This window comes from Zonotrichia leucophrys, chromosome Z (assembly GCF_028769735.1).
Source record: "Zonotrichia leucophrys gambelii isolate GWCS_2022_RI chromosome Z, RI_Zleu_2.0, whole genome shotgun sequence".
Classification (NCBI taxonomy): domain Eukaryota; kingdom Metazoa; phylum Chordata; class Aves; order Passeriformes; family Passerellidae; genus Zonotrichia; species Zonotrichia leucophrys.
The window spans coordinates 58,914,168-58,936,615 of NC_088200.1; the positions used below are offsets into that span (position 1 = coordinate 58,914,168).

Genomic DNA, 22,448 nt, shown 5'->3' on the forward strand with positions numbered 1-22,448 from the left:
TTCTCCCTACCTTTTCGCCATATCTGTCTGAACAAAATGTCCAAATTATGCTGACACAGAAAGGTTCCCCAGCATCTTACAGTCTCTTCATGCTTTTGAGTCCTTCCTTAGAAAAACAAGTTCTAGCCAATGTGTTTTCATGTGATGTTTTCGAAATTTAGAAATGGATGTTGATTTTTTATACAAGTAAGACTTTTCTAAAAGAAGAAAGGCTCCTTTAAGCATTAATCAGAAATTGAAAGAGGAAACTGATCAACCATAATGAATCAAAGTTTCCCAGCTCCTTTGATGAAATTAATTTTAGTTGAGAGTGGAATACAAAATAAACAGAAACTCAAAAGTGGATGTTGTACAGTGATGATTTTTTTTCTAGCACTCAGAGGTTGACATGCTGTTATTATAGGCAAACTTTAAAACCACAAATGTTGACTGCAGGATTATTTTCATGTTTCCTAGAAGGGTTTTTCCAAGGGGTGGCGAGCATATGTATTTATTGTATGAAATGCTTGTTGTAATTCTCAGTTTAAAGTTGTGACTTTATTTATATATGGTTTTGTATAGGAGAAAAGAGGACATAATGGAAAAGATAAAAATGTAGTTTTAATGCATATATTCTTTTCATATATTTAAGAAGAATGCTTAGGCTTCATTATTCACTACTCAACAAGATCAGATTATTTCTGCATTTCTCAGATCACTGCAATGGGTCATGTTATAACTATGCCCATTTCTACACTTAAATGCTATGTTTGTTAGACATAATAGAGTGTAATGCTGGTGTTGTGTTAGGATGAACTGATAAGAGCAGTTAGAGTGGACTGTATTAGTAGAGTGTTGTGTTACTGCTGCCTCTTACTGGTTCTTTCTCTTTTTCCTGGAATTTGCATTTGATAGAAAAATATAGGTCTTTTGGGATAGGTAATTATTTAAGATTGATGGCCACTGTTGAGAAGCTGAGAGTTGTGCAGGACACATTGGACTGTGCTCTTATTTGGTGATTTCCTCTCCCACAGGTAATATTTGCAGAGTTGTTTCAGCTGCCATCTCCACCACATATTGAAGTCATGTACACAACGCTGCTTATTGAGCTGTGCAAACTTCAGCCTGGCTCCTTACCACAAGTTGTATCCTTTCTGTGCTCCTGAGGAGCATTTATGAAATGAAGTCTTTGTTTGTTCTGTAGCTGATGGGATTGTGATAAATACTATTAATATTTTAATAGTATTTTAATTATTAGTATTTTAATAACTACTATTAATAAATAGTATTAGTATTTCACAGTATCTGCAGGAAACTTTTCCTGTAACACTTGCATTGCTTGTTGCACGATGTGAATTCTGTCCTTCTGTGGAAGAAGCCAGCAGTCTTGTTGGCTAATGGCTAATGCCATAATGGAAAAAGAGGTTGGGAGTACAGGGTGGAACTCACAATATTCTTTGCTTTTTCTACTGTGGATTTACCTGATTTTGGAGTAGGCTCAGGGAGCTTCCAGTACAAAAAGTTGATGACATTCTACTAAAACTGGAAGGGAAAAACATCTTACTTACCTACTTCTTTTTTGTGAGCCTTAATAAGAAACTTTAAGCTTGCACAAGCCACAGAAATGCTCTACATGCGTTTGGATACAATGAATACCACATGTGTGGACAGGTATGTGTGTTTTGGAGATGGTGGAAAACATTCCTTGATATGCAGTGTAGAAGAAAACAAAGAGGCTGTTGAAAGAGTAATCAGAAAGTAGCTTGTTAGAGCTACCTGATGTTACTCAAAATGTTCTGTGAGCTCTGGCTCTGAGTGATCTCCAGAGAAGGTGGAGGGTTTACTGCTTGCCTCTCCTCTCAGGAATGCCCCCCGCAGGTGACAAGTCCAGCTGTCTGTGCAGGACAGTTAAGATCGGTGACAACTTTTCTGAGTTAAGAACTGTTCGTGGTTGCACTGTAGCACTCTGCTACACACTGTGCCTGCTCCCTAGTGGTTGGGGCCATTACTTGGAAGAGAAGTTGATGGCATACGTGCCACCCAGAGGAGGAGAATGGTGGTGATTTCAGCCTTTTAGTAAAGTCTGCATTGAGTACGAGGTGCTTAATGACTCATTGAAAATGTGAAAGTTGTTTTTTTGTTTATTCACAGTAATTTTACATTTTAATTGGTTGTTAAATACTTGATCTTTTAATGTGAAATACTTGACAGGCTATTTGTCCATAAAACCTTTGTGACTCTCCAAACTGAGTCCTTTGTATCTCAGGTTTTACAACCTGTTTAATGCTGTAATAGCTTAAATAGTTTAGGCTTGTCTTGGAAAAGAAAAATGCATTTTTAAGAGAAGCTCAACGGAAAGTTTTTCTACATTTCTGATTTTTGAACAGAGCTTTTTTTCTTTCTTTTAATTAAGATTTATTAACTGGTTTTCGCACCACTTGAGCAACTTTCAGTTCCGTTGGAGCTGGGAAGACTGGTAAGTTTCTATCCTTTGGATTCAAACCTGATATTGCTAAAACTTTAACATTTCAAACACATCCAGAAGGTGTCACAGTATGGTGGCCCTGTTAATGGCTTTCCTCTAGCTTATCAGAGACTTTTTGTTATCTGTCCACCAGCATTCAGTAGTAGATTATCTTGGTAATCTCTTTAATCACTGTATTTTTCCCTAGTGAATTCAAGGCAGTGTATGCATTCCTTAAAAAAGGAAAGCAGAAATGTGATCCCTTTAATTTGTCCTGTACTTTCCGTCAGTTGCTTGCAAACTTTCCAAAATGCCTCCACATACCTTTTCTTTACTTCAATGGTTTGTGCTGACTCTGTATCCTGAATTCATTCTGTTGTTTTGCTCTCTGCCCTACCCTAAACCTTTCATTATAACTTTTATCCTTCAGACCTTGTGGTCTTCTTCCCACCTGCCAAATCCTAGTGCCTGAAGTTCCTTCAGAGTTTGCCCTGCCATCTGTTCCTACTGTGCCTGATTTTGAACCTGCATCTCTAGCAGGAGCTCCCTGGAGCCCATGAATGTCTGCTCACAGGTTCCATGAGATTTCTGTTCCGGGCACCCATGTAGCAAGGGAGATTCCCTTGAGGCCATAGTCCTCCATGGAGTAGTTTCCAGAGCCTGTTGCTGTACCTGCTTTCTGTAGGTGATCTGCCTGAGAGTCCTTGTGGAGAGGGGTTCAGCCTTCCAATACAGTTCTGTGGCTTTATTTGAGTTTCATGCACTGTCCTCTTGTGCAGTTGAGTGCTTGGTGGCTATCCTGGCATGCATCCATGGTAACTGACCAGGCAGCAGTCTTCAAAGAGTTAGTTTTAGTTTGCCTGGATGTTCCTTGATAGCAGTGCTTCTGTAAATCTCTCTCACAAGAGACTTTTTTCACAAAGCTTGCAAGTAACTGTATTTCAGGCTTTTCTTTACCTGCAATGCATCTGAAATCAGCCAGAAGAGCTGAGGGAGAAACAGACTGTGAAAGCACTCAAGGTTCTTTTCCTAAGGAAAGGGAAAGCCAGCTAACCATATCCACAAATTATTTTTAGTGTGGTGGGGGAAGGGAGGTTACTTGAAAATTTATCACACAGAGATGAGTTGAAACTCCAGCTATGCTAATTGCCAGTAAGGAAGGAGTGATTAACTTACCTCCATGGCTTAAAGTGCCTACACTCCAATGGTCCAACTCCCCCATTGTCTTCAGACTGTGAGTGCTTTGTTCTATCAGACCAAGCCAAAAAGGCACTAACAAAACAAAATGCTTTTGCTAAAACCATTGTGTTTTGTCATTTGATAGGTCAGATTGTCTTACTCAGGACCTTGAAAAACCCAAACCCAAATTTGTGAGAGAGGTTTTGGAAAAGTGCATGCGGTAAGTATGATCTTTCCATAGTTGCATTCAAGGAAGAGTTTCATCTGAATACTGCCAGATTCCTTTTAACTTGACTCTTGTCTTGGGCACATCTATTATTAAAATTAATTTTCAGTTAAAAGATGAGTCTGTATGATTTTTAATCTGGTTTACCTGCTGTAGGACACTGCTTTAAAGAGAGGGAGAAACAGGTGATGCAGACAGTAGTGAGCTATCCATGCACACCATAGTTACTTAAAGACATGCTTCACCATACGCATGGGAAGAAAGACAACTTAGGCTATATTCATGGAAACTATTCAACGTTCACAGAAGTAGAGGGAACTCACCATTAATTGTACTAAAAACTGAGAACTTAGTCTTGATTTTTCTAGGTGCCTCTGATGTTCATTTACTTGAAACGAAGGAACAATTGTCTAAACAAACAAACTCTCCAAACCCAACAAGACTACATAATCAGTAGTTCTGATAAGTAGTCTGGGCTTAAAATTGTTGACATTAGAGTGGTGTAGAAGAGCGAAGTAGTTGAAAAAGGCTATGTTATTCAGCATGTTATGTGAAAACAATCAAGGTTCGGGTGAATTCTGTATCCAAAGTGTGAAAGCATTGTGCTGCACAACAAATACATTTTTTTCTACAGCAGTCTTCCATTTCACTGAAAACTCTGATAGCAAATTAAGTCTTTGTGAGAGTGAAATGAACCTGGAAAGTAAAATGAAGATGTCTGGTTTAATATTTTTCCTGCTTTGAGTACTGACATCTTAGTAGCTTTTTGCAGCACAGGTTTTTGCATAAAATTTCTTACCAGGCAGCCTTTTCACAAGGCAAATTAATTGTATGAAGATGAAACTCTAACATCACAGAGTTAAAACAGAAAACATATTCTAATAATTTTGGTTTATTCAGCTCTTACTACCCAGCAGAATTACCATTCTGTTGTATAGGAATCCTGAATCTTGTTCTGTGGACATTCTATACAGAAAAACATTATAAAGAACTCATTAGCTGTGGTATTATTCCTTTTTTAATTCAATTGCTGTGGAACTTGTTATTTCCAGACTCTCCTACCATCAGCGAATAATAGACATTGTTCCTGCAAGTTTTTCTGTCCTCAGCCCTGCTAATCCAGTGTGCATTTACAAATACGGAGATGAGAGCAATAGTAAGTATTAAAATTACTAGTGGTCAAGTTGAAGAAGGGTTTCAGAGCAAGGGAGCACACTAAACTGACTGTAATATGAGTTGTCTTGATAAAAAAGAATACAGATCAAATATACATGATTTTTGTATGGGTAAATATGCTTCACATGAGCAATTACTATGTATTAAGCCTGGATCTCTCTAATAAAATCCTGTCTGCTGCTTATGAAGCAAAGAAAATCCAGATACATCAAGATACTATTGCTGATATGGCTGTGGTGTTGTGCAGTATTATTTGCCAGAAGTCTAAAATTAGACAATTCATCTATTTCACCAGTTAAAGCACAATACTATGGAAATCAGCATCAGACGTGATAATGAGAAATTATTTTTTGAACTTCATGGAGCACTGGAATATTTTACCTGTAAACATAATTAATGGGCATACAGAAGGAACTGATACCATAGAGACTGAAGTAGAGAGGGACCTTATTATTCCTTTTATTGCTCAGTGTAAATACAGTCCTAAGCATAAAAGTGTCATCATCAAAGATACAGTGAGGAAAAACAAGGAAATACTGTATTTTTAGAAACCTGGTGGAAACTGAAGTAGAGCTTTAGTGAGGAACGTGATTGCCAGAGCTCACATCTAAAAGTTCTATTCCAAATTTTGAATTTAACATGAAGACCAGAAAATGTGTTGATCAATTTTATGGCATATTGAGGTTGACAATGATATTAGAAACACCAAGCTTTAGGTGTAGCTGGGAAGGGTACTTGTTTCTCTGAGGAGCAGACTGATGTTAAAAGTGCTTATTTGCCTTTCCACATTTTTGACCTTTTTTTGTTTTTTGTTCAGGATCTCTTCCTGGATATACTGTGGCACTCTGTTTAACAATCGCAATTAAAAATAAGGCCAGCAATGATGAAATCTTTAGCATTTTAAAAGATGTACCTAATCCAAACCAGGATGATGATGATGGTAAGATACAAACTGTCATTTATTCCATGTGTAGACTGATCTGCCATGCTTTGGAGCTGAATGTGTTGGTTCACAGATCTGTATGCTTTTCCTTCTAGTAGTTGGTTTCAATTGAGCAGTAAATAAACCACTGCTAGTTTTTTTCTGTGAACATCTTACATGCAGAGGCCTGCTTGTTTTTCCTAGAGGTAACCTGGTGCTTGAGGTGTGTTTTCTTGCAATTATTGATGGAATAAAAGAATTTAACATCCTCTTTGCTTTCAGTAGCAGAGGGCAGTTCTGAAATTCAGGGCTTCTGCCCTAAGAGCTTCCCTCCCTTCAGGGCAGTCCCCCAACACATTAGACAGCAAGCCTGCTGGCTGGCATGTTCCACAGATGAAGTCTCACAGAGGGACTGCTCACATTCCTCTTAGCCTTGCAGCCGCAGGCAGCACTCATTCCTAAAGCCTGAGTGTTTTATGGAGTGAGGGGTGTGAGAGGCAGTTAGAAGTGATCTAAACAATGGCAAATGCTTCATTATTTTTGTAGTATTTGCAAGGGTTCAGCTGCAAGGCAGAGAGCAACCATGGTCTGGTGGATTTTTTTTCCCTGGGATCCACTATCATGTTTCCTGATCTGCTTTGGGCATTACCCACTAGTTAAAGCTCTTCCTTCTGCCCACGTTCAGCTTCAGGAGGGCACCTGACACCATTCACTGTGATAGCCATATTTTTTGTACATGCCTGGTGGACCCCTCTCCTATATCCTAAATGGTTTGCCTCTGTATGTCAGTGATCCTTATCTTCTCCCTCCTCACCCACGCCCCCATCTTTATGGCCTTCCAAGGACCTCATCTTGGTGCACAGCTGCAGTGTTTGCTTTGCAGTCTTTCTGTGCTGCCATCAGTGCTGTCACATGTTAGTGGGGTGGCTGTGTGTCTGACAGAAGTCCATGTTGGTGACAAAGGTTTCTGCACATCTTCTCCATGGCAAAATTGGAGCGTGAAACTGCACATTTTGTGGGAGTCTTTACTAGCTCCTTGCTCAGCCCTGCAAAACTCTGTGTATGGAACTCGTGTCAAATGAGCTAAAACCATAAGTTATCTCTACAGCTGTATGAGTAGCTTACATGCCTTACTTGAAATATTTAATAGTTTCAACTTCAAATAACTTGCAGGTGAAGGATTTACTTTCAACCCTCTGAAAATAGAAGTCTTCGTTCAGACTCTGCTCCATCTAGCTGCAAAGTCTTTCAGCCACTCCTTCAGTGCCCTGGCAAAGTAAGTATATCATCTGCATTATTTTGGGGCTCACAGAACAGTTTAATTCTGACAGTGAAATGCATGATAAAAGAAGGGGAATGCCAGCTTCAGCATTGTTGGTACTCCACAAAGCAATATGACTAGAGAGCTAATGACATGCTTACTGAAGGAATGGTAGTGTAAATCCTACATTATACATATAGATGTATTATGCATTAGGAATGGAATTAACAGAAATGTATACATTCCAGTCATGTGATATAAATGAGACAGGTTTGGAAAATTACTTCATTTTTGTATTGCTTATTTGCTGATTATGGCAAAGAAAAAGGGATTTCCCTACATTTCAATGACTGGGTAGCTGCCATCACAATATCTTGTACTATGAATATGAATCTAGGACAATTATATTTGTTTAAAAAAAAAAAGGAAAAAAAACCCGAAAACATGAAACTTCAAAATAGTCTGCTGTTCATTTCTTCTGTCTACGAAAGCAGAGTAAAATCCATACTAAAAGAGTTTAGAATTCATCCCTTAAAGATATGCTGGAACTGCAAAGAATTTACTGCACCATTTTTAGCAAAATTAGAGTAATGTTTTTAATCCTTTGTGGTTTGGAGTTAATATTAAGGGGTTTGTTACATGAAGGGTAGTCACTTGCATGACTTAATGAGTTATTTTTCTATCTGGCCCTAAAGACAGATAAAACTACTACAAAAACATGTACCTGGAAGCTCTACAGAGGCAATGTTGATAAGAAGCTGCAGGTAGTAACCTGCAGTCAGGAGTAAAAGAGGCAGGGTGATTCAAATGCTTAGACCACGGTATTTTCTCTGCTGCACAACAGCGGTGGCAGCCAAGAGATCAAGAAGAGCCTCTTATGCTTTATAGTTATATTACAATAAGCTGGGCTATGAATGCAGTGTAGCAGTCAGAGTAACTGCTAAAATAGGTGCTTTTAGCAGCCTCTCCTTGGAAAAGAGGCACTTAGGATAAGTGTCTGAAGTTAGCGAAATACGTTAAGAGGAAGGTCTAAGGCTAAAAAGGCAGCAAATTTTGTTTCAGCTGTGTATAGATAAGCACATGAAGCAGAAAAGTGCCTCCTGCTTCTGAGAGCCTGAGAAATGTAGCCTAGCTTCAGGAAGCAGGTTCTCCACTAGCATGTAAGTTGCTGTTAGGAGATGTCATTTCTTTGTAGATTATTTTAGCTCAGGATGGTAATATTTTCCAGGGAACAGTTGTCTAAGACATGCTGTAGATAGTCACATAATTTTCTTTTAGCCAATGTAAACCACTTGCCTTATATCTGCTGCTCTTTTGACCTGGTCCCATCCTATCCATTGACTACTTACTTCTATTAAAAGGTTTCATGAAGTCTTCAAAACACTTGCTGAAAGTGATGAGGGGAAGCTTCATGTTCTGAGAGTTGTGTATGAGGTTTGGAAGAATCATCCACAGGTAAGATCCTGAAATGTCAAGGATCTTTGTGAGTTTCAGCTCACAGAGGTCATATGTGAATAAAAAAATGTACAGTTTGTTTTATATCCTTTAAGATTTGTCTATTGTCATTCTAAAGAAGTTTAGATTTTTTTTTTATTGTTGCTACTACTCAAATGAAGGCCATAAAACATATGCCATCAGTGGTACTGCTTCTTTCTCAGGTAGAATTCACTGTGAAAGAGCAAGGACTGTCTTTAAGACTCAGATTCAAACTATGCTGGCTGTTGAACAAGAGAATAACTTTTGCTGAAACCATGGCTTTGTTCAAAGTTTGAAAGCAACATAAATTTAAACAAGATGTAGATCTCATTTCTAAAACAGGCCACAATCCTAGAAGTGTGGAAGCCTAGAGATTTTAGGGCTTTTTTTTCCCCCCCACAACGACTGCTAGTGGAAGCTGTCCAGTTATTACACAGAGCTCATGCTGGAGTCACTGTTGTGTGTGGGCAGGGTGAGTAGAGCTGCAGTAGTGGCTGTTCAGAACAGGATCAGTCTGATAGTGCTGGGATAATGTTCACTCTCAAGCCAGAGGAGTTAACACCCTAGAAGACCTACAAAAGATGTCTCAGTTGTTTAAGCTGTTCTGTTTCTTCTCAGCAATTGTGTTTAACATCAGCTGTCATTCTATGAATAGAAATCAATGAGGAACTTGGGCTGACTTTGCCTGCATTTGTTACTTCATGTATTCCTTGCCAGTTTGTTTGTGTTGCTGGAAAGTGAACTGTCTCACAGTTGCACAGGCAAGACTATAAGAAGTGATGCCACTGAGAACCAGGAGTAATTCTTGCATCTGCTACTAGACCTGTGGTCCATTCTCTAGTGGAAAAAATGAGCACCTAGGAGGTACCGGTGCAAGCTATTACATCTCTTAAAAGCATCATAAAATGAGGATTTAAAAAAATATATATATAACTTCTTACCCAGTTTACTGACCTTGCAAATGTGACATTTACAGTCTGACCTACTTTTTGCTGCCATTTTACTAGATCAGAAGAAATTTCATAACTGCAGTGTAATACCTGAATCAGCTTCCTTTTCATTCCTTTGTATCACAGCATTACGAAACTGAGATGGAGGTTTCAAATCCAGACTAGATAGTCATGTTACATTTTTATTAGTAAATCAAGGTCCCTTTAAAAAATCTCATGTACAAAACTTAGGAAAGTCTGCTATTTGCTCTTTTACTTAATCATGGAACTTTTCTTCTCTTGCTTCTACTGTACTTCAGTGGGTTTTGCTTCTGATCAAGAACTTTTTCTTACTCCCAAGTCCTCAGCCTCCTTGTCACATGGAAGGAATGGTGCCTTCAGAGCAGGACACTTGTCCAGAGTCTGTTTTCAGGATGTACACCCTACTCCCATGTCTGCGGGAGCATCTTTGATTTGGTTCAGACCAACAATGCTTATATCGCTTAAAACACTAATGAGTTGTCTGTGCTGCAGGTAGTGACTTAATAGCAGGAGCCAATAGTCCCTGGATTTAAGAGCAAGCTAGTGGTGATGACTTAATAAAGAGAAACTCTAACATTGAGGTTAAATATTTTCTTGAAATCCTAGATGTGTGTTTTTTGGAAGACTGGGCTAAGTAATCAGAAATCCTTCCTGGCAATGCAGAAAGAAAAATAGAGCATAGGATACTATCCTGGGACTTGAAAGTTGAGTGCTGAGTCCTCTGTATGATTCATTCAGTTATTTTAATTTTCCTTCCTTATAAGGAGCTTTGTTACACTTCCTCATTTGACAACGGGTGGTTGTAAGGATAAATACAGTGCAGGCTGTGGTTCTTAGATACTGTGGCATTCAATCACATGAGTAACTAAGATAAGCCCCTTTTTCTGAACAGCTTGCATCTTCTTTAGTCAGTAACTCTTCTTTGCAGTTGCCTGCTAAATGGCTTGCAACTCCCTCAGAATCATGGCAGTGCCTGTAGCAAGTAAACCTTTCCGGTGGCTCCACGATGCTTGTTTGTTCTGTCCTGAAGTTAATGTGCCCTGTCGAGGACAGCTTACTGTCATGTCTGAGGGCTGTTGCAGTTCAAGGAGAGTAGGCTAACAGCAGCTCCTTCATTATGGTGATCTGACAGGTGTATGTACTCTGGTTGGAGTACTTTGATGTCAAATACTAGCGCTCGTGTCTGTCAAGGCCTCAGTTCCAGCTCTGATTTTTGTATTTTTTGCTTTTGTATGGGAGTATGTATGCTAATAAGGAGTAATGCTTTCAGAAGTAGGTATGGTTGTTAAGAGAGTTAAAATGCTGTATGTAATTGATACAGATCCCCTCATTTGAAATATTTTAAGCTAGACTACCCAGTTTGTTAAAGTATTTGAAATTACTCAGTAATACCACTTGATATAGTGTTGCATCGAATCATTTCTGGTTTTATCTGAGGATGGAATGTTTTACACATATTTTGTATGTATTGTCTTTCACAAAATACAGATGATTGCTGTGCTTGTGGACAAGATGATTCGGACACAAATTGTTGACTGTGCTGCAGTAGCAAACTGGATCTTTTCTTCAGAGCTGGCACATGATTTTACCAGGTAACAAGAACTTGGTTGGGGATGTTATTTGTCTTTGATTTGCTATTTTAACTCTCCAGTACATAGTACAATCTTTGAAAACTCAGTAGTGGAATAAGGTACAATTGGGCTTTTGCCCTTTCTACAAAATACGTACTTTAACACTTTTCTTTCTGAACTGGGGTATGAATGTTGGCATGAAGTGCAAGATTGCTGCCAGCATGTAATTTTGCTAGCAGTGTCTAAGCCTGCTGAAGTGGAGCTGTTGCTAGACAGTCTGTTGCTCTGTCATATTGCTGCTGGCTGGGCACCTCCTGGCCCTTGGGGTGGGATGTAACTTGTGCCACCACAGGTGCCCTGCAAACTGAGATCAGAACTGTTAGATCTGAGGAGTCAAGTTTAGTGTTAATACTCTTGCAGTGTGTACATAATATAAAATTCTGACTCTGAAGTGTACTGCAACAAATAGGCAAGAACTGATGGCTAAGATTTCTTGCATTACAAGTACGCTTTCCTATATGCTGGGTGTTCATTCACTCTGGTAGATAGATGTCTCCTTAAATGATATGTAGATTTTCTAATTTCTCCCACTTATATTTTTCTGTTAAAAAATGACATTTAATTTCCTATTTTCAAGTAGTGTGTAATGTGGTGTTTTGAGCTGTGTGTCTTTCCTAGGTTTTATATCTGGGAGATCTTACATTCCACAATTCGTAAGATGAATAAGCATGTCCTGAAGATTCATAAAGAACTGGAGGAGACCAAAGCAAGATTGGCCAGGCAGCACAAAAGAGTGAGTAATTTGTTTGTAAATCTTAAACCAAGTTATATAGGCCTGCATGCTGATCTACAGACGCTCAGTTGGTTTTGGGAAGGACTGAATATGTATGATTGTTCCAGAAGTATGTCTGCAGAGGTGTGGTCAGCTGTAGCACTGAGACATCAAAAATCAGATGCATGTTCTTAGTCCTAGCTGTAATTTAAGAATTCAGTAAAATCTTTTAAAGGCATGTATACGTATTTGATCTGTTCAAGTTTTCTCTCACAAGTTTCTCTTCCAATATGAACTTCCCCTTGACTTCTAATCTGGATTCCAATTACCTTATTAGAGAACAGTAAGAACAGTTACAAATTATTCATAGTAAATTCTATAAAAGAGTGCTCTTGTGGCTTCCATGCAGAAGTGCACAGAAACAGCTATTTGCAATTGAGAAGTTGGCTGTTACTGTTCTTCTGATGGATGCTGCTGGATCCTGACACTGGCATGGCACTTCCTTCTTCCAACTTATTTTCCTGAATATGGTTGCATGTTCTTGCATTATTAAATACAGCAAACTGTTGAGGAACCAGCTGCTGTTGTGTTCTGTTGTCTCAAGTGGGCCAGTAAAAGGGAGTGAGTGTCTTCATCTGTGGCAGCTGGAAAAGATAGGGCCTGAGGAAGCTTGCCTGAATGCAGGACTTAGTTATGACAGAATTAAGTCAGGATATAAATACGCTGAATTGCAGAAAGCAAGAGAGAATTTCTGTGTTTCTTTGAGGTCTGTAAGTGTGTTTACCTGCATAAAACCCTTAGCTAGCTCCAAAATTTTGAATGAGGTTAATGTCAAAATGTCACACAGAGCTTGCTGATGTTTTTTGAAGAAAGCTCTCAAGTCAGTAATTTGTCCAGAAGCTTCTGTTGAGAGATCACTAATAACTCCCAGCTTGCCAATATTGGTTCATCCTAGTGCCTTCATCTTGTTTCCTTCACTCACAGCAGCAGCCATCTTGGTTGCCTCCTCAGTCTACATTGATGAGCAGTTAATGAATGCCTGTGATTATGGAAGACTTAGGTGCAGTCATTGATCTTACTGTGAGGCAAAGAGCTTCTCTGGCATCTCTAAATATATCAGTGTTTTAATTTCTGTCCTTGTCTCTTGCTGCAGCTCTTTATTACTTAGTACTTTAAATGAGTATCGTGCCAGGAAGAAACATTTGTATGCAACAGTGAGTAGTTCTGCAGGCTGTTGCTCTGCTGCATGACCATTCCTTTTAGAGGAAGTTTTCATTTCCCCAGCATGAAGAGTGTTCTCTTACCATGGAATGAATTCAATGCTTACATGATTTATCTGGTCCTTCAGTGTTTTGAGTTCAGGAAACCTCTATAGATGGGAAAAAGGCAAGTTCCTATAGAGATAAAATTAAATTCTCATTTGTTCTGGTAAGTTTTTTTTTTTTATACTGATTCAGAGCTGTACCTGCCTTGTGGTTATGAACTTCATTTCCTATGCTGTAGGTGAGTTAATGCATTTATCCCAAGTTACACATGCTTCTTTTACAGATATTTAAAGTTTTGAGCTGGTGATTTGTGGATGACTTTGCACAGAAACAACTATATGATACTAAAGCAGTGTCTTGTGTTTGAATTTACCATAATCCATCAGATCCTGTCTTTCCTCCTCTATGCCTTGTAGTCTTGTCTAAGACTTAGTCACCTGAGCTGGTTCTTAGGTGTATTTTGTGGGTGGTGTTGTGTTGTTTTTGATGCAGTGAAGCATGTCATGGTCCTAGTTAGTAGATCTGTTTCTGCCCTGACCTTTTCTAGTCTTGAGAGTAACCTTTTTGATCATGAATATAGGGAGTACCCACTTCATAACAGTGGCTGCAGTCTTCAGCCTTCCTGTTGTGCTAACTAGCTGGATTCATCTGAGTTCTTGCACCAAGTGCAGGAGAGAATTTGCAACAGGTGCATTATTTTTTTAAAGAGATTTCAGAACTCTTTAGTTAATTACCTGTCTTGCTGCAGTAAATACAATTTGAAAAAATCTATGCCAGATTGTTTTTAAAAACAAAGTTGTTTGTTACTATGTAATGATAAAATTAGCAGGCATATTGCCTTTCACTGTTTCCCTTAAATAAACTGTGAAATCACAGATTGGCCTGAGTAGGAAGGGACCTCGAAGATCACCTAGTTTTAAGCCCTTGCCATGAGCAGGGACACTTCCAACTCCCCACTAGACCAGCTTGCTCAGAGCTCCATCCAGTCTGGCCTTGAACAGTCTCAGGGATGGGGCATCCTGAGCTTTTCTGGGCAACCTGTTCCAGTGCCTCACCCTTCTCACAGTAAAGAGCTTTTCTCTATTTATTATATAATCCTACTGTCTTTCCGTTTAGGGCCATTCATCCTTGTTCTACCACTGCATGCTCTTGTTATTAGTCCTTCTTTCTTGGAGGCTCCCTTCAAATGCTTGAAGGCTGCAGTTAGATCACCTCAGAGCCTGCTCTGCTCCAGGCTGGACAATCCCAATTCTCTCAGCCTTTCCCTTGTAAGGGACATGCTCCATCCCTCTGATCATCTTGGTGTCCCTCCTCTGGACCCACTCCAGCAGTTCCATGTCCTCCCTGTGCTGGGAGCCCAGAGCTGGGTGCAGGTTCCAGGTGGGCTCTCCCCAGAGCAGAACAGAGCAGAGGGGCAGAATCCCCTCCCTGCCCTGCTGCCCACGCTGCTCTGGATGCAGCCCAGGACACGTTTGGCTCTCTGGGCTGGGAGTGCCATGGCTGGGCCATGTCCAGCCTCTCACCCACCAGCACCCCCAAGCCCTTCTCGCAGGGCTGCTCTCCATCTGCTCATGCCCAGCCTGTCCCCTGATACTGGGGGTTGTCCTGGCCCAGGTGCAGCACCGTGAGCTTGGCCTTGTTGATCCTGATGGGATTCCTGTGGGCTCCTTCTTGAGCTTGTGCAGATCCCTCTGGACAGCATCCTGTCCTTTAGGAATGTCAGCTGCACCACACAGCTTGGTGTCATCTGCAGACTTGATGAGGGTGCACTCAACCCCTTTGTCCGTGTGATGAATCAGGATGACACTGGTCCCAGTACAAATCCCTGGGCAGCACCACTGGTCACTGATGTCCTACTGACTAGGACTCCAGATTTGTTGATCACTACCCTCTGGATGCCAGCAATTTCCTATCCATGTAACAGTTCACCCATCAAATCCATCTCTCTCCATTTTAGAGGGAAGGATGTTGTGGCGAGCCATGTCAAAGTCCTGATAAATGACATCTGCTCCCTTTCCCTTGTCCACAAGTGGAGTCACTCCATCACAGAGGGCCTGCAGGCTGGCCAGGCAGGACTTGCCCTTGGTGAAGCCGTGCTGGCTGTCCCAAATCACCTCCCTGTCCTCCATGTGCCTTAGCACAGCTTCCAGCAGGATCTGTTCCATGATCTTCCCAGGCACAGAGGTGATGCTCACAGCTCAGCTGTTCCAGGGGTCCTCCTTTCTACCCTTTTAAAAGATGGGTACAACATTTTCCCTTTTCCAGTCACCTGGGATTTCACCTGACAGCCACAACTTTTCAAATGTCAGGGAGAGGGGTTTGGCAACTACATCCTACATCAGCTCGTTGCCTCACAACTCTAGGATGCATCTCCTTGGCTCCTGTACTTTTAAGTTCTTCAGGTGGCCATGAACCTGATTTTTACTTAGAGTGGGAGAGACTTGGCACACACAGTCCCCATCTTGCTGTTTGTCCACTCAAGGGATGTGGGAAGAGGGGTTACCATTGAAGATGCCATGAAAAGAAGTTATTTTGAAGAAACTTGAGTTCCTCAGCCTTCTCCTCATTTGTTGTTACCAGCGTACCAGCACTGTCTGTCAGAGAACACACCTTCTTTGGTCTCCATTTTTTGGCTGGCATACTTTCCTGTTATTCCTTGTGTCCCTTGCCAGGTTCAATCCAGCTTTGCCTTGGCCTTCCCCACCCCAACCCTACTATGCTCTTCCCAGGATACATGCCCTTGTTGCCACTGCTTCTCCATTTGCTTATTTCCTATTAATTTCACCAGCAGTGCCCTAGTGAGCCATGTCAGTCTCCTCCTGCCTTCCTTGTCTGATTTCTTGCTCCTGGGAATTGCAAGCTGTTGCTCTCTTGGAAATTTGTCAGCTCTGTTCCTTTCCTTTGTCCCTGAGGGCAGTCTCCCAGGCAATCTCATTGACTATGTCCCTGAAATGCTGAAAGTCTGCTTTCCTGAAATTCAGGGCCCTCTCTTGACTCCTTTCCTGACCCATATCCCTCAGGACTGTGAATTCCACCAAGGCATGATCACTGATCCCAGGCTGTCTCCTGGCTTGCTATTCCCCATCAGCCCCCATGCGTTGGTGACCAACAGATCCAGGTGACATCTCCCCCATTGTAGGGCTCGCTACTCCCTGGGTCAGGAATTTATCCTCCATGCTTTCTAGGAATCTCAATATTGCCTACAGCTCCTTTTCCAGCCTGGGCAGGGTGTTGTGGTCCCCCAGCAGCAGCAGAGCCCATGAGCAGGGTGCTCCTGCAGCTGGAGCAGGAAGGCTCCGTCCGCGGGCTCTGCTGGGCCGGAGCCGGGCACAGGCCCCGCCAAAGGCTCCCGGTGCTGCCCGGGCTGGGATCAGCACCCACCAGCTTCACACTGGCTCATGCCTGTTCTTCAGAGACTCTTACACTCAGCTCTTGATGGGCAATCCCTCTGTGTCTCTTTCTTCCCTCTGAACAGCCTGTGGCCATTGTTAGTCACATTCAGTCATGGGATCCATCCCACCGAGTTTCGGGAGTGACAACAAGGTCAAAACTGTCCAGCAGTATGGTGGCTTCCAACTCCTCCTGTTTGCTGCTCATGCTGCATGCCCTGGTGTAGGGACACCTCAGCTGGGCTGTCAGCCATAGCACCTTTCTGGAGGAAAAGGCCATGATTCTCATAAGTCTCTATGCTTGCTTTAGTTTCTCTGAAATCTTGGTAATTTTTTTTTCCAGGGTGTTCCCTTATTAGAATTTTTCCTTCCAAATTTTTATCTAGAATTGTGTGCTGCTCTTCAGTAGTTCTGCAGACGTTTTCTCAGGTGGAACTGGAGGGCATTAATGGTATCCACACCTGCCAAATTGCTGTTTAAGTCCTGTGGTGTTGTCATTTACAGCGAGACAGTGATGATGACGATGACGATGATGACCGAAGCACCGATCGGGAAGATGGACCACTGGAAGAGCAGATAGAGCGCTTGCAGGAAAAAGTAGAGTCAGCCCAGAGTGAGCAGAAGAATCTCTTTCTTGTTATATTCCAGGTAATGATGGTCAAAGTGTCTTCTCAGTTTAGATTTCAAAGTTACTTGATTTATAAGTTTTCAGCATCACTACTATCTTGGGCATTTTCTTGGAATAATCGTATGGGAAGGGGTTGATGACTTCACCATGGGTTAGAGTCAATCCACATCATCCCTCTGTAAAGACTGGTTTGGAACAGGATCTGATGAGTTTCAAATGCTTAGGAAGAGAGGAGTTCTGCTAGCACACAATTTCCTGAACAACCAGAAGGTAACTAGTTTATTTTCATACTAAATTCAGTATTTGCCAAGCAAAATAATTATTCTCTAAGTGCTGTTTCAAAGCTTCTGACACCCATATCCTCTTACCTTAGGTTAGAATTCTTCTTTAGTTTAATGAGACTGAACAAGTTTGGGTTTTTTCTCCCCTACTGCAGCGTTTCATTATGTTGTTAACGGAGCACTTAGTGCGCTGTGAGACTGGTGGAATTGATGTATTTACACCTTGGTACAAGAGCTGTATAGAGAGGTTGCAGCAGATCTTCCTGCAGGTAAGTTTCATTTCTCAGCTGGAAGGGTGTTGCGGGGCCGTGCTTTCATGGGAAAGCTCGGCTGCTGGAGGGCTGAGGCTCCCCGGGAGTAGCAGTAGGTGGCAGCAGCACCTTTTCCCAGGGGCTGCTGTGGGGCCAGGTCACAGCTCTCCAGCTCTGGCCAAATCCCTGCCGCAGTCAGGTGGAGTGACTGATCCTGAGTGCAGAATTTCCTCACTGTAAGCGTACTGCAAAAATATTTAAAGATGTGCTTATGAATTTCACTGATTTACACCTAACTGCGTGTTTTTAGTAAGGGCAAAGTTGTGAACAAGCAAGAATGCTAAAATAGACATGTTTTAAATAAGTGAATTTAAATATTGCAGGATTCCTTTTAGTGAGGTTTGTAAATATCTATGAAACATATTTTTTTAATATTTGGCTCTGTATTAAATCAGTTAATAAGCACAGGTGGCTGGATGAAAGTGATTAGTTACAGGAGGTTATATCTGTGTGAGCAAAAGATGTGTTGAAGAATGGAAGCATTGGTGTAATTGTCCCTTGGGATGAATCCTTCCCTGGTAGTAGATGTCTTCAGAGGAAAGCGAATACCATGATTCTCCCAAGATACCTGCAGTGGCATTGGATCCTACACACAGCTCAGGATCCATGAGGGAGGAATTACAGGGAGCGCAAGGCAGGATTTCAGTACAGGCTTCATTCTTGCAGTCAGCAGTGCCTCTACATCATGCTTTTCTTATCCACGGCTTCTGTGTTGTGGAAATTAGATGTGCTAAACAATTCAGATTAGAACACTTGTTTTTCTTGCATATCTTACTTCTCTGCCTATTCTGATATAAATGTAAAAACAGTAAACATATATTGTTTGTTTTTGTGTTTTTTATCTGCCAGCACCACCAGATAATCCAGCAGTACATGGTGACACTAGAGAACCTCCTGTTCACAGCTGAACTGGACCACCACATTCTGGCTGTGTTTCAGCAGTTCTGTGCTCTGCAGGCCTGAGGGATCTTCCGTGGACAGAGTCTTGTCTGCAGGACTTTAGTGAAATTTAATTTTTTTTAATGGCAAAACTTAACATGGGGATGGAAGAATTTTTTTTACTAAAACTGGCTTTCACGTGCTCCTATATACAACAAAAGAGTGTTCTAAAAAACCAAACTGTGTAAGCATTGTAAGCCTTAAAAGTTATGACTAATAGGGGATATTTGTGAAGTAAAGTATTAATTTTTTTTGTTGTCTTTTAATTTAGTTTGACTTTTCTCTTCATGGTGGTAATTTTATTTCTCCCCTCTTGCCTATATAAAAATCAGGCACACTCCTCCCCCAAAAAATATTTCTAACCTTGCAACAAAAGAAGCCAACCCCAAGCAATTGAATTTGTTTCCTCTGCTTGTCCTTTAAATCAGATTAATTGCAGAAATGAGGAACAATTCATAGTGTTTTGTGAGTATGAAAGGGGATGCACCTTCTCAGTGAGCAGTGGGATAAGTTCTCTAGTGTATGACATAGGAAAACTATCTTAATTTTGGGCATGTGAAACACATTTTCAAAGTAGCATAGAGCATACAAATTTGTTTTATTACCAAGCCAGATAGATTTTTCACAGTTTGAAAAAACATATAGTACAATTGAAATATGTTTTATAAATGTATTGTCTAGTGTCTTATTACAGTATCTATAAACAGTCATAGAGAAACTTCATGGACCACTTCTGAAAAATGCAATTCTTTTTGCATTGTGGTCAAGAAATCATTAACTGCTCTTGGTAGCAGTCTTCTCTTTTAAACAGAGACAGTAAGCAAGAGTTGGTGTGGAACAAACTTCTGACTTGCATGCTGCAAGCCTTACCTAGGAATTGGGAGCTCCAGCCCTAGATGCCCCAGACAGGGCTGAGCTTGCTTTTTTCTTTCAGCCTGTAACTCATTGTACTGTCACATTTGTGCTGGGCTGGACCTGCAGGCCTGCAGGATGTCAGAAATCTTGCTGTTAGTGACAGTGGATGAACCAAGTGCTCGCACTTCATCTGGCTTGGCAGCAACTGTTGCATCTGCTAGGCTGCCCTCGCTTTAAACATGACAGCAGCACGTTGCTCCCATGTCTTGAGAAGTGTTTTAATGCTGAATTAAGCGATACACATTACGGGAGAGGCCTAGACTGAGAACACAACTGAAAGTAGAGCAGACTTAGTTTTAAGTTAGGCCAGTAACATGAGGTACATAAGAGCCAAACCAGAGTGTTCTGTACCACAGTGAGCAGCAGAGACACTGCCTTAGGTGCTCAGGTCCGTCAGCATGCAGGGGGCTTCCAAGCTGTTTATGGTCTCTTCATTTTGCAGGTGAATGTTTTAAAGAATTTCATACTCAGTGCTGTTTAGCTTAGGAAATTATGTGCTTTGAGTAATTTTGTTCCTGTACAAATTATTTTTTTTAGGTATTATACGTAGAAATGCATTTCACCTGTACATTGACCAATGACCTCCTGAATAAGCAAGGAGGGTAAAAAATTGAACATTTTGCTTTGACCTTTCATCTGATTTTTGTGTGTGGCCTGTAGCAACCCTGTATATCCTCATAGACTTAGATCTGTTACTTCTACTTTTTCTGCTTGCCCTTTCTGACTTGACTGATTTTCCACCCCCCGCCATTCTTTCAGGGTGTATTGTTATTTGTTGTAAATTTGCTTTATGCAAGGATTTTGTCAGTCATGCACGGACTTATGCTTCAGATATTTCTCTGTTAATGTTCTTGAGTAATCAAATAGGATTTTGTGTTGTTTTTTTTTTTTAATTTTTAGGAAACATTTAATACTTTAAAGGTTTAATTGGAGTTTTTTCCAGTTTTTTCACTGGCTTGGGTCAGTATCAGTTCTGATATTAACTAATGGTGAGGGTTCTGACTATAAATGTGACTTCTGTAAAACTGGTAATGCAGTTAGAACTTGCAAACCTGTAACTTTCTTTGAGCCTTGACAAATACCGATGCTGGGGATACAGTTGCAAATGCTTGAGTGTAATCCTGTGTTTTAAAACCAAATAGCAATGTCTTTCAAAACTGATTTAACTTCCAATCATGCCAAGCTTTGAGCATGGGCTTTGGTTGCATTTCTTGAGTCTGTTGGGCACCTTCACCTTCTTTTAGGTCTAATGGTGTACACCTGACTTGACTGGGAAATTGGCTGGATCTGTATTAAAGAATGAAATGCTTATGTAGTGATACCAGTCGCTAACTGGAGAAACTTGGAACTGCTGAAATATGAAGTGGTGGATAGTGTAAAGATGCTGTAGAAATGTGGTGTGGTTGGAAAAAAATGCACAGATAAAAACAAAAATAAATGAAGGTGAAGCAGGTTGCTGCTGAGTGTGTTTGTCCAATTTCTTTGGGGGACACTGAAGCAAAGTTGTCATGCTGGGTTATGCTGGTGTTAAATGCAGAGGGGTGTGGAGCAGTTTTGTTTCCCAGCAGTTTTGTTTCCCAGTTCTGGTACTCTGACTTAACACACAAGCCTTCACCTCCTTGCACTGCAGCTGGTCTAACACACTCCCCCCCGCAGCCGTGTGAGGCAGGCATATGTGCTGCTAGGGACAAGGAGGCGCTGGTGTAGAAATGCTCCCTGTCCCTTGCCACCTCTCGTCCTCTGGGAAAGGGAAGTGCTGCTGCAGGAGGGCAGGAGGGTGTGGGCTGGTGCAGATGCTGCAGTAGTCAGTGACCACCCCCATCTGCCCCAGAGAGGAGTTTAAGAGCCCAAAACAGCACTGTGAAACCATGACAAGGAGGACTACCTCCAAAAGCCCTGCTGGGACCTGCCCCCTCCTCTAGCCAAATCCCTGTGCCACTTCCTTAGGTCTTGCAAGGCCTTAAAGCCTTTGCTTGGTGGGCAGGCAGGTTACTGCTTAGCTGCAGAGAACATTGAAAAAGTGAAAACCTATTATTGGAAGCATCATGTGCCCTTCCCAGGCATCTTGTCTCCTCTAACAAAACCACAGAGTCAATTAGGTTGGAAAATACCTCTGAGGTCATCAAATCCGGCCTATGACTGAGTATCACCAGGTCAACTAGACCATGGCACAGCCGTGTCCATGTCTTTCCTTGAACACTTAAAGGCATGGTGACTCCACCACCTCCCTGGGAAGCCCATTCCAATGTCCAGTCACCCCTTCTTTAAAGAAATCTTCCTGATGTCTGACCTAAACCTTTCCTGGTGCTGCTTGAGGTGCCATGTCCTCTTGTCCTGTCACTGGTTGCCTGGGGAAGACTGACCCCTACCTGGCTACAGCCTCCTTTCACAGAGTTGCAGAGAGGGTAAGGTCACCTCTGAGCCTCCTTTTCTCCAGGCTGAACAAACCCTACTCCCTCAGCTGCTCCTGGGCTCTTCACCAGCTCCATCAATCATCTCTGGGCATACTCCAGCACCTCAATGTTCTTCCTGAATTGGGACCTTGAACAGGATGCAGATCTCAAGGTGTGGCATCACCAGTGCCTTGCTGGTCACACTATTCTTATACAGGCCAGGATGCCACTGGCCTTCTTGGGCACCTGGGCACACTCCCAGACTGATGCTGGCCAGCACCCATAGGCTCTTTTCCACTGGGCCTCTTTCCAGCCACCCTGCCCCAGCCT

At 41.6% G+C, this 22,448-nt stretch overlaps 1 protein-coding gene across 1 annotated transcript in view; it reads left to right on the forward strand.

Moving 5' to 3' along the window:
* NCBP1 (nuclear cap binding protein subunit 1) overlaps positions 1 to 21,180 on the forward strand; it is a 30,263-nt gene extending 9,083 nt beyond the window's left edge. Inside the window, exons 12-24 of the mRNA XM_064736544.1 lie at positions 1,014 to 1,124; positions 1,586 to 1,650; positions 2,393 to 2,455; positions 3,768 to 3,842; positions 4,901 to 5,004; positions 5,842 to 5,964; positions 7,120 to 7,222; positions 8,569 to 8,662; positions 11,143 to 11,246; positions 11,904 to 12,018; positions 17,156 to 17,299; positions 17,716 to 17,829; positions 18,721 to 21,180. Coding sequence (XP_064592614.1) covers positions 1,014 to 1,124; positions 1,586 to 1,650; positions 2,393 to 2,455; positions 3,768 to 3,842; positions 4,901 to 5,004; positions 5,842 to 5,964; positions 7,120 to 7,222; positions 8,569 to 8,662; positions 11,143 to 11,246; positions 11,904 to 12,018; positions 17,156 to 17,299; positions 17,716 to 17,829; positions 18,721 to 18,834 — 1,329 coding nt within the window. The 3' untranslated portion in view covers positions 18,835 to 21,180. The remainder of the gene's footprint in view (positions 1 to 1,013; positions 1,125 to 1,585; positions 1,651 to 2,392; positions 2,456 to 3,767; positions 3,843 to 4,900; positions 5,005 to 5,841; positions 5,965 to 7,119; positions 7,223 to 8,568; positions 8,663 to 11,142; positions 11,247 to 11,903; positions 12,019 to 17,155; positions 17,300 to 17,715; positions 17,830 to 18,720) is intronic.
* Positions 21,181 to 22,448: the final 1,268 nt, after the last annotated feature.